The sequence below is a fragment of the Rhipicephalus microplus genome, chromosome 9, assembly GCF_043290135.1.
Source record: "Rhipicephalus microplus isolate Deutch F79 chromosome 9, USDA_Rmic, whole genome shotgun sequence".
Classification (NCBI taxonomy): Eukaryota; Metazoa; Arthropoda; class Arachnida; order Ixodida; family Ixodidae; genus Rhipicephalus; species Rhipicephalus microplus.
The window spans coordinates 77,301,884-77,314,556 of NC_134708.1; the positions used below are offsets into that span (position 1 = coordinate 77,301,884).

The 12,673-nt window shown below is 46.6% G+C and overlaps 1 protein-coding gene across 1 annotated transcript in view; it reads right to left on the reverse strand.

Moving 5' to 3' along the window:
• Positions 1-12,673, reverse strand: part of LOC119164743 (putative sodium-dependent multivitamin transporter) — a 74,549-nt gene that overhangs the window by 1,682 nt on the left and 60,194 nt on the right. The window contains exons 13-14 of the mRNA XM_037416952.2: positions 1,226-1,329; positions 60-154 (exon numbers count right to left, since the gene is read on the reverse strand). Coding sequence (XP_037272849.2) covers positions 60-154; positions 1,226-1,329 — 199 coding nt within the window. The remainder of the gene's footprint in view (positions 1-59; positions 155-1,225; positions 1,330-12,673) is intronic.

The window sequence follows — 12,673 nt, forward strand, 5'->3', positions numbered from 1 at the left end:
ACTGTTGCAAAAGGCTTATGCGCATTTTTTTAATGGTAAAAAAACACAACTAGGCTCACCTTCGTCTCATCTGGCAGGAGTCGCAGTCTTGCCCATAGTCTCAGGAAGGCGGGACTCGAGAGAGGCATGCTTTTTCTGAGCTCATCCTTATGTCCTGCATCAATTGCGTACACAAGTATCTCAATCTTGCTCTAAGTATCTGAGGACACTAATTACAGACTTAAATTAAGATAAATCTAAGACCAGCAGTGTGCTGGACCAGTTTCACAACATACAAAGTAGGAATTGCAAACACGGCGGTGAGGAGCCAGTACAAACATGGCATTCGACACATATAGTATGTTGAAATATGCTTGTCCCATGGATTTCAAAACCAAATAACATAGTTACAGCATAAACCAAAGCCTTTAGGTATCAGCTGTACGATCTCGTCAGCTGTACGATCTCGGAAAAAGACATCGCGTTATGTGGCACACTCTGTCAATTGAATTCGTCGCCTTGGTCGCGAGTGGCGTTCGTTAACGATCCCAGTGTTACACACGTACACAAATAAATAAGAATGCGGTAAACCACATAGCACAAATTACGCACGGGTAGCAAATTCAGGCACAGGAACAAGCATCGTACCTAACTAGTGTTCTCTAGTTCGTCATTATGAACCAAATCACTAGGCAACGAATTGTCTTTACCAAGAACGCGTATGGGAAAACAACCGGCAATGTACTTCAGCTATTGCAAGGTCGCAGCTGTGAATTTCGTCGTCAACACCAGCAGCCAGATGGCTTTTCTTTCCCATTAAACTAATAATCAGTACACTTCAATAGAAATAACGTGACATCTCCTATACACTCATTTGCTTTTAACAAAAAAATATATTTAAATAAATGTAGCTTATTGCAAATGAAAAATCAGTAATTTCTGTTTGCATAGAACGATCGGCAGCTGTACCAACGGCCATTTACAACTTGCAATTTCTACGAGACTGCTTTGGAACATGTTTTTTTTTTTTTGAAAAACAAATTTGTGTTACCAGATTTGGAGAAACTAGAATGCTGTACAATTGTGGAGAACAGTTCAAGGAGTTTTAGCATGAAATGAGAAGTGAACAGTGAAGATGCTGCTTTGATGGCATGCACGGGCCCGTTTCTTTTCTTGCAATGTTATTTCTTATTTGTTGTGTTAAGAGGCCATTAAGATAGTAGTAGGTGGACGGTGTAGTTCTCACCTAGGAAAATGCTGAGGACGAGGCTGAGAGCCACCGTAGCTAACATGGCAAAAAAGGAACTCCAGTACGATGACAGGCGGTACAGGAAGAACACATCTTCACCCCTGTCGCCCAAAAGAGAAACAACAGATTGTCAATTGCTATAATAATTTGCTGGATAGCTACACTCCGGGCATATTGACTGGTTTCTCTGGTAAATGGTACCGTTTTCAGTTGCACAGCCAGAGAGACCTGAACGCTACAACAAGCGGCTGTTCGACACGCTGCAATTACTGGTCCCCCCCAAAGAGTCTGAGTGGAATTGTGGAGTCAGGATTATGTAGGTGACCCTAACGTAAAATGGATCATGTGAGCTGTGACCAGCCTGAAGAAAACTGCTTGCGAACGGGCTCTTTTTCAGCACAAGTGTTGGTTTGTTGCCATTTTTACTGGTATTCATATTGCATGTTTGTGTTGTTTTTATTCCTATCAAAATTACTTGCCGCTTTTAGTTGCCATTTTGTTGTACTTATCAACATATATACTTCTAACAGGAGGTCCCCTTTCAGCATTGTGCTATGGGACCTCCTTCTGTATATACTAACCCCAATGCATTTATTTATTTTGCAACACATAAAGATACTTTTGATTGATTGATTGATTGACGTGTCGATAGTGCGTCGGCAAATCCAGATGATCCATCCGGCTGACGTATCCGCCTTACCACTCGAGTCGGTGATTAGACAATCATCAGAATATCGCGATTGGTCAACCGGATATGCCGACGCACTGTCGCAATCTGCAGTGCACCTGCTGATATATGGCGCGCAGACATGCACTTTTGCCCAGTTTAGCCACAGCTCGCGTGCTACATCTTTAAAGGTGCATGGGTTCGAGTCTGTTGGTATAGCGCTTCATGTTTGCGAAAGAGCGCGAAAAACGAGGAGACACCATCTACTACCGAGTTTGGCGCTCTTTCTTGTGTGTTTTGTTTATCTTTCCTCGTTTTTCGCGCTGTTTGGCAAAGATGATGCAACACTTTGCTTTTCGTACACATACGGCAGCAAGCAAAATTATAGAGGCCACTTAAATGCGTGCCCAGCTGCATTGCGGCACCTTTTGACCGTAGAACTTGTCTTTGGGCGTGTTGGGGCCTTTCTTTGCTGGACGTTTTGTAACTGGCGCAAAGTTAGAAACACGACCGCCGCATCCCTCTTCTTCATGTTTCTAAGTTTGCGCCAGTTGCAAAATGTCCAGCCTTTTTCACTACTTCGCGGCTAACTTCGAGATAGTGTACTGGGCATGCGTGTTCTATTCTGCTTTTGAATCTGCTTGTGCGCTCGTTTAATCCGAGTGAATACTAGAAAGAATTGATATTGGAACATGCGCGCGATGCGTAAGGTGTCACTTACGCAGCCGCGTGGAATCGCCCGGGGCGATTATATCGCGGAGAAGTCGTGTTCGTGCAACTGAAGTGTCTTTCACTACATCATCGCTCTCCGCTTCCGCATCTGCCGCAAAAGTGAGACATTGCACTCCCTCCCGCTTCCGATGAACGCGCGGTTGAAGCGATAGAAGAAGCCATGGAATGAGCCAATCGCCAAATACAGAAGAGCACGCGTGCACTGTACACGTGCTCGAAATTAAACGTTAAAGCACCAGGAAGAGCAGCGATGAAGTTTAGTAACACTCCTGTGGTTTCTAGAATACCCAAAGAGGTTTAAAAAAAATGCTGGAGTGAAAGCTCCCGCAATGCTTTGCCAGCGGTATAGTGAATTCAGCCTTGCGGCTCTACAAAGATATCAGAAACAAGCTATATTCTGGTGGTGCCAACTTGGACATCAAGTGGCTCTGATTTGTCAGTCTAAAGGCTACGTTTATTGAAAATAAAATATAGTTGTTTCCGAAGAAGTATTTCGCGGAGACTAGTATCGGTGACGTAATCTCCAGTAAAATTTGCCTTGAATTCAAGGATTATTAAAGAAAACTGGTAACTCAAGGACCCACTTTGAGCACTATCTTACCCGAAGAGGTTGCCACGTTAAACTCGTTGGGCGTGCGAGGAAAACGCTCCTTCGCAATCGCCGATTGCCAACAGCTTATCATGCCCCTAGTAAGATGACTGCCGCAGGCGCCATCATACTGTTGACAAGGCTTCAATCGTGGGCAAGAATTTCACTCTAGCAATTTTTTAAAACCTCCCTGAGATTCCCTGATGGTGTGTTGGCTTGTCTGTCATCAATAGAGACCAGATTTTAGGCAAATGACTGTTTTCTTCCTTGCGCTCCTATCATGTCGTTTTGATATAAGAGCATGAATTAGAGACTAAGAATTAAGGGCTTTAATAGTGTTCTTATAGTGCCTATAAATGCCTGTATTTTGGCGCTCATGCCTAAATGACTGTAAGTACCTTTAAATGGTTATTTTCGAAATCAGCACCAATATGAACGCTATTAAAGCTCAAATTTTTATTCTCTTGCGTGGTTTGAGGCCGTTACTCGTGTCCCAGGGCAACGTTGCCCTTTCCGAACTGTATGCGGTTTAACCATGTCTTTCGGCTCTTCAACTAACTATTGAAAAACAACCGCTAGCAGCAGCTAAATGGGACGTGGCGGCCACCATACGCCATAGCGCTGACATCGCGTGAGTGGTGGGATGAGGAGATGATGACGAGAGGAAAAGATGCTATTTCAGCAGCCCTAAATGCGTGATGTAAACGCGGGAGAAGCGCAAAAGAGTGGCGTTCATAGACGTGACGAGGAGTTTGTGTACATGGTTGTCCAGTGTCCCGAAGAAATTGAAAAGCGACCCTGGAGGCATACAAGTAGCGCTGGGAAGAGAACAATGCATCTGCGGGTACATAGAGAATTAATGCGAAAAAGTGCAAAGCCGTCAGCTGATAGGAATACGAAAGTGCGCATCAAAAGAAAGAGAAATGTGAGGTGTATGCGGCTTCTGTTTTGCTTGTAATTTACTTCTTAAAGGGCCCTTCATCACGCCACACAAGAAATTGCAGCTAAACACTGGAAATTGTTGCGTGCCTAATAAAGAGCTTCGCGTCACGATGATATTTATAACTACTTTGTTACGGACACCAAACCGTGATGCAATGTAAAACTATTGCCACTCATCCCTTGCATGCAGTCATCGCAAGCCCAATACCTTGGGTGCCCTTTTCGGTCCGGAGCCGCATGATCACATGACGCATACCAATCAACACGTCATGCACACGCAATGTCATTTGTACATGACGAGCCTGAGCACCGCCGTCCATGCTGCGTCGTTTGGGCGTTCTCGGTAGTGTATTGTCTGTTTGAGTGACGGATCCTTAATTGCGCGCAAGTTTGGAGGGGCTGGCACGGATCATGTATCTTAACCGTGATACATCGGGTCACACCGCTGAAGTTGCTGTCAGAAACTACGCACATACACACAAAAAAACAACCACACACACACACGCCAAGCGACGTTAAGGCGGCACCACACGAGAACCACCAGAAGACGAATGCATGCTAAACGGAGGCCAATAGGTGTGTATAGCATTTCCCCGTGATTCAAAAATGAAAATAAATAAAAAAGTACTCACGTTTTATTTACAGGTTTCATTTCTCACGACTTTGATTCATCTGCTCTGCAGCAGATTACGTGCTACGCTCACAAGTGGGTTCTGCTTAAGGTACTGGATATTACCAGCGAGCGGGACATTTTTCGTCTCGTTTTCAGTAAACAGCGAGTATTTACCCAGAACCTGATTAGGAGTGTACAGTGAGTGACGTCAGAGCAGCAATGTGTACGCGCAGGAGCGACGTAAGAGCTGCGTCATTTTTTGTACGTGACACCCTCCATCATGGGACACGCACCCACGAAAAGGAGGCCAAGCGGCGTCCAGTCAGAAATTTTACATCTTTCAGCGACACGCAGCGTTTGAAATCTTGGCAGACAGAATCTTGAGAGCGCGGTGCTTGCATTACGTTTTTCTGCTCAGAACGCTCAAACCTGTTGCGGGGCCCGTACAGTGTTAAACTACAGGAAAAAATTAACCCTACTTGCAACTCCAGCCAACATTCTGTGTGCTGTCAACACTGGTAGAAAAAGCAAAGATGGCTGCGCTTGACAGGGCCACGCGCACGGCCATGCTAGGGTGGCCAGAAGCCACGCGACAGTATCACCATAGTAGAGTGGCTGGAATAGGAAAGTGTGATGAGCGGCGAGCGGCGCCTACGGAGCGCATTGAAGCCTCCGAGGAGGAGCCGCGTAGAGGAGTGCGCAATCGTTTATAATCACAAAACGCCCAGATGGCATTCCAATTATGCTGATAAAGAAATTAGGTCCGAAGTCTAAGCAGGCTTTGAGAGAGGCAGTGAGCAAAATAATAATCGATGGTGAAGTTTTCGATGGATGGAAACTTAGCAGGATGAGCGTGATCTATAAAAGAAAGGGGGACAAAGCTAACAAAAGCAACTACCGTCCTATAACAGTGACATCCGTGGTCTACAGGCTGGCGATGCAGATTATAAAGGAAATACTACAGGTATGAAGAGAGGATGAGGGGGTGCTGGGGGAACTGCAGAATGGGTTTCGGAAACACATGAGGTTGGAAGACAATCTGTTCTCACTGACGCAGTGCATCGAAATAGCAGAAAAAGAACACAGGACCCCGTGGCTAGCATTTCTGGATATCAAGGGAGCGTACGATAGCGTGCTTCAAGAGAAATTGTGGGGAATACTGGACACACTAGGCGTGGAAGATGGAGTCACTAATCTTTTAAAGATAGAGAGAGATAAAGATACAAGGAAAGGCAGGGAGGTTAACCAGACGCACATCCGGTTTGCTACCCTGCACTGGGGAAGGGATAAAGGGGAGAAAAGAGGTTGCACAAAGATGAGAAGGTACACACCATCACGAGCACACTCGGTGAGCACACACAGTTCACAGGCGGTCGCTCAGGTTTGTTGACTTAAGGTAAAGAAGCAGTGCTTTAGTTGCTTTCTGCGCAACTGAGGCAGATGCCCAAGGTCCTAGTATCTTCTGCACACAAAATGGTCCGGGGTCAAGTCGATTCAAAACCATCCGTAGCTGGCATCGCTGTGTGTCGTAGCAAGCGCAGCTGCAGAGGACGTGTTCGATGGTTTCTTCATCTCCGCAGTAGTCGCATGTAGGAGTGTCTGCCATACCAATGCGAAAGGAGTACACCTTTGTGAATGCAATACCCAACCAAAGGCGGCATAACAGTGTCGCATCGGAGCGGGAAAGTTGTGATGGTAGCTTTAGCTTTAGCGAAGGATCCAGTTCATAAAATTGACACCTTTGGAAGCTGGTAGACTACCAGAACGTGCGTGTGAGATCTCGAGCCAGCAAGTAAAGTTGTCTTGTTGCATCATTCCTTGATAGAGGAATCGGGACTACACGGGTTTCTTCATGGGCTGAGCGGGCTGCATCATCGGCTAGTTCATTTCCGGTAATACCGATATGTCCAGGCAGCCATTGATATATAATATCATGCCCTCGTGCTAGAGCTTCATGATGGCAATGTCTTATTTCTTGTACCAGTTGGTCATGGCTCCTCCTACGCATGGCAGACTGCAAACTCTGAAGCGCTGCCTTCGAATCACAGAATATGACCCATTTTCCTGGACGTTCTTGAACGAGATATTGTAAAGCCGCCCTTATAGCAGCAAGCTCTGATGCCGTAGATGTAGTCATATGCGACAACTTAAACTTGATTGTCATTTCTGCAGCCGGAATTACAGCGGCACTTGATGAGCTGCTGGATGAGACGGACCCATCAGTGTATATCTGCGTTCGGTCTAAGTACAACTCATGTAATAATAGCAGTGTTGCTTGCTTCAATGCTACTCTGGAGTGACTGCTTTTCTTTTTGATTCCCGGAATTTCTAGACGTACTTGCGGCTGGTCGAGGCACCACAAAGGGCATGCCGTTCTCGCAGCTGGCGTATATCCTGATGGAATGCTGTTTAGGTGTTTGGCTATGACGTCTGAAAACGTAGCACGTGGTCTTCCGGAAGGTAGAAGGGCCAAGTGGTGGTCGGGGACACGGCTAGCATGTCGAATGTGCGCTCTGAGGCAATCCACAGCTATATATGTCCTGACCGGATGGTCTTTGGCAAGCATGATTGTGGCATAAGTAGAAGCGCATCGGGGCAGTCCTAGGCAGATACGCAGTGCCTGACCCTGCAAACTCTCCAATGAATGAGTATTCGATTTGCAAGTGTTAGTCAGTACCGGCAAGCTGTAGCGCAATAGACCCAGAAATAGGGCCCTGTACAGCTGTAGCATGGAGGCCACAGAAGTTCCCCTTGCTTTACCGCACAAGAATTTCATGATATGCACAATAGATAGCAGTCTCTTCTTCAAGTACGCACAATGTGGGCTCCACGAAAGACTTCTGTCGATTATTATGCCCAGGAAACGATGCGTCCGTGCATATTTGACTCTCTGCCCATTGATGTAAACAGGGTATGACGTCATTGGTTTGCGTGTAAACGCCATCAACGCGCACTTCACAGTTGATATATTTAGGCCTTGTTTCTGAAGGTAGGCTGTTGTGAGGGTTGCTGCCCGCTGTATTCGTGCACGCACCTGAGGGCGAGTAACTGCAGCACTCCAGAGGCAAATATCATCGGCGTATATGGATAGGCACACCGACTTTGGCAGAACCTTCACCAGACCAATGAGGGCCACATTGAACAATGTGGGGCTTAAAGCACCTCCCTGAGGTACTCCGCAGTAGGTGTAATGTTGGGCAGTTGTACCCTCATATGTTTGTACAAAGAAACCTCTGCCAGTTATATAATCTTTTGTCCATTGAAACATTCGTCCACCAACGCCCATTGCTGCGAGAGAAGTGAGGATGGCATCGTGAGCTACATTATCATATGCACCCTTCACGTCAAGAAAGAGTGCCACTGATATGCGCTTGCGACTTTTTTCTTGTTGAACAAATGTCGACAAATCAAGGACACAGTCAATGGAGGAGCGGCCCCGACGAAAGCCTGCCATGCAAGAAGGGCATTTGGTGTATCGTTCCAAGTACCACTCGAGACGAAATAGAACCATCCTTTCCATCACTTTTCCGAGGCAGCTTGCGAGGGCAATAGGGCGATACGCTGTCAAGTCCAATGGTGATTTTCCCGATTTCAAAAGTGGTATTAATCGACTAATTTTCCATTCTCGGGGAACACTGCCGCTGAGCCAGGAGTTGTTGAAGCATGTTAAAAGTTCTTTTCTAGCTTTTTGTCCAAGGTGTCCCAACGCACTATAAGTAATACCATCAGGACCTGGCGATGACATGCGCTTAGAAGCTACTAACGCACCTTCCAGTTCTTCCATGGTGAACGGAATGTCCATTTCTGGTAATCGCGTCTCAGGAACGATCACGGCGTCGATGCTCTCGTTCACAATATTCCCGGCAACTCTCGTGCAAAATTCTTCAGCCACCTCGAGTTCTGTTTTTCCCTGATGGAGTGCCAAAGCTTTAAAAGGGTGCCGTTGTTGTGGAGAGGAGCGAAGACCACGAACTGTTCTCCAGATATATGACAGCGGTTTATGAGGGTCTAGAGATTCGCAGAATGCTTTCCAGCGTTCGCTCTCCAGTTTGTAAATGCGTCGCTGAATCTTTTTCTGGAGCCGCCTTGCTTCCCTCAGATCGTAAATTGATCTTGTGCGTCTGTATCGTCGTTCTGCACGCCTTCGTATAGCTCGTAATTTTTCCAGTTCGATGTCAAACTGTGTAACTTTAGACGAAAATGGTAATTTACATTTGGACGCTTGCATAGCTTCCGCTATGGTATTTTCCATGCTGCAGGCGAGGCCTTCTTGGCAAGCGTTCTCAACACGCGATGCAAACATCGACCAGTCAGTGCCAATTGCAACACCGGAAGAGAAATTTTTTACGATACCATCGATCGTCACGTAGGTGGGTATGTGATCACTCCCATGAGTCTCAATATCTGAAAACCACTTAACTTTGTGATAGAAGCACCGTGACACCAATGTCAGGTCAAGGCAACTGCCATACGTGAGACCCCGCAGATATGTGGGGGTACCATCGTTCATGATGGAAAAGTCGTGATCGGAAGCGAATGTAACAATGTTCCGGCCCCTGGCATTCATCCTAGTGCTCCCCCAAAGCATGTGATGGGCGTTGAAGTCACCGATTATGATCCAAGGCCCATCGGTTCTCATTAGGATGTCTTTTAATCTGTCGCAGTGAAATCGCGATGACGGAGATATATATCCACCAATAAGCGTGAACGAAACTGCATTCCTCTTCACACGAAGACACACGTACTGATTGTCGTCATTTGAACTTATTTGGTGCGAAAGATAAGTCAAGTCTGTGCGAATGTAAACAATTACTTTGCTTCGTTCTTCGCGAGCGGCTGAACAAAAAGCTTCATAACCGGACAATCTATAAGGCGTTGACACGTTTGGTTCACATATGACAAGTATAGGGAATTCATTGGCCCGAACAAATTGGCGCAAGTCCGAGATACGCGACTTCATGCCTCTGGCATTCCACTGAAAAATCGACGCACTTTTAACTTCAGTGCGGAAGTGGAAATTTTGTTGAGCCATTGTGCTTATACGAAGTTAGCAAGAACTGGATTCAGTGCATCCAGTATTTGCAGTGCACTCTTAGCAGACGGAGATTGTATGCTGCTCAGTAGCGTGCGAATCGTGGCAATTAATGATTGCACGATTGCAGCCACTTGCCTGTCTTGGTTGGAAAGATCTCGAACCGGGACGATTGCAGTCACTTGCCTGTCTTGGTTGGAAAGATCTCGAACCGGGAGCGCGGACTGGCCGTCATGAAGCTCCTTCGGTTCGCTTGATGCTGCTTCCCTTTGAAGTGCAGGCCACTCTGTCGCAGTCAGGGTATGCTCACTGGCTTTGTCCTTTACAGCCTTTCCCGCGGCATGTGGTCTGGGAGGCAAAGGAGGTGGATCTGATGAGGGATCACGCAATCGTGTCGAGGAGGTAGCGGGCGTCCTCGAAGACAGACGTCGACGTGAACGACGCCTTCTGACTTTAGCTGCGGCTTCTCGATGAGATGAGTGATCGCGCACCATCTCCTTCAAGATGGCAATTTCCTTCTGAATCCGCGGGCAGTCCTTCGACGTGGCTTCATGGGATCCATTGCAATTAGAGCATTTCTTGACAGTTGCGACGCACTTATCCGCTTCATGGTGCTCGGCGCAGCGGTGGCATACCACCGAATTCTCGCAGACGCTGCTCACATGTCCAAGTTTCATGCATTTACGGCACTGGAGAGGCTTTGGAATGAAAGGCCGCACAGCATGTCTGAAGTACCCCACCTTCACATGAGAGGGGAGTGATGTGCTCTTAAACGCAATCTTCACACAGCGAGACTTGCCTAGCCGGGTGACATCAACAATTGGAGTATCAGTTGTTGACTTGACAAGAAGTTGTAAGTCCTTATTGGAAATAGCGACATCAATGTCGTAGATCACGCCGGTTACTACATCACATCTCAAGGGAACATGAGAGCGCACCTGGTTGCCGTCCAAGTCAGTTACACTGCGCAGAACGCCCAACGCACTTGCGTGCAAAACGTCCACAGCCAGTATATTTTTTCTGGCGTTCACTCTTATGTCCGTGATCTCATTTGGCACGAGCGTTTCCAGAGACCTCGACACAGACTGTCTGTTAAGGCGTTTCATGCTGACGGTAGGAAGTGCAGGCAGAAACAGGATGGTATAAGCGTTCGATTTTGGCGCTTCGCTTACAGTTTGAATAGTTGAGGATGAGGATGTCCTCATGTTCCTTCTCTTCGCCTTGCGGCTCAGCACAGGTTGGAAACCGTCATCTGAGAAGTCCTCACTGCTGAGATAGTAAGCATGAGTATCTTCACTGTCGCTGTCGCTCGCTTGTCCCATCCGCTTCCTGGAGGCGGTTGCCGCTGACGCCGCTGGTGCAGGCAGGCGCCCGGGGTGGTCTACTTCCATCCCCTCCAAGGAGCAGCGGAAACTGATCAACTCCGGCGTATTTCAGTTGTAATTTAATCTTTGAAAGGATATCTATAAAGGTAACAAGGTAGTTATAAAGTGGGAAAAACAGGTATCCAAGCCTGCAGAGGTAAAACGGGGGCTTAGGCAGGGGTGTCCTCTGTCACCCTTATTATTTATGATGTACCTACAAGGATTAGAGGCCAAATTAGAGAGAAGTGGACTGGGCTTCAACCTCTCTTTCGTCAAACAAGGAAAACTCATTTAACAGGCACCACCAGCATTGATGTACGCAGATGATATAGTGCTAATGACCGCCAACAAGGAAGATTTGCAGAGATTGGAGAACATCTGCGGTAATGAGGGAGATAGGTTAGATTTCAGATTCAGTAAGGAAAAGTCAGCAGTCATGATTTTTAATGATAATGAAGGTAGTGAGCTTAGAATGCAGGAGGTCACGCTAGAGATAACAGATGAACACAAATATCTGGGTGTATGGATAAGCAATGGGGCCGAGTACCTAAGGGAACACGAAATATACGTGACGACTAAAGGTAACAGGAATGCAGCGTTGATGAAAAACAGGGCACTGTGGAATTACAATATTTGTGAGAGGAATATGAAAAGGTGTCATGGTTCCTGGTCTGACTTTCGGCAATGCGATCTTGTGCATAAGATCAGAAGTTCGAGCAAGATGAGAAATTAAGCAACGTGGAATAGGTAGGCTTGCCTTAGGAGCTCGCGGGAATACACCAAATCAGGGAGTACAAGGTGATATGGAATGGACATCATTTGAAGGCAGGGAAGCTAGCAGCAAGATGAAATTTTAGAAACGATTGAGAGAAATGGGGGAGGAGCGTTGGGCTAGGAAGGTATTCAGCTACTTGTACATGAAGAATGTCGATACAAAATGGAGGAAGCGAACCAGAAAATTGACTGGTAAATAGTTAGAAAGCAGCAGGAAGCTAACCCCCCCCCCCTCCCCAAATTATCGGTTAAGAAGAAGGTGAAGTAAGCTGAGACCGATATGTGGAGAATTGGCATGATTAAGAAGTCCGCACTAGAGATCTATCGAACTTTTTAGCAGGAAATTGCCGAGGAAAGGACCTATGATAATACTCGGGGTAGTTCTCTACTGTTTGAGGCCAGGACAGGAGTATTGCGAACCAAGACATGTCGGGCCGTATACGAAGGGGTCGACACGGTATGCAGTGCGTGTGAAGAGAAAGAGGAAAGTGCCGAACACCTGATAGTGTTCTGTAAAGGGCTTCACCCTATAGTTCAAGATGATGGCGCAGAGTTTTTCAAAGCACTGGGGTTGAGGAACAGGGAGGGCGAAATAGACTTTAAGCGGGTAGAATCAACAAGAAGGAGGTTATCTGATTGATGGCTAAAGTCAAGGCACGAGTGAAAATTAAACCCTTCACTGCAAAGTACGAATCCTCAAGCTCACTATTTAGAGGAAAAAAATAAATCTAG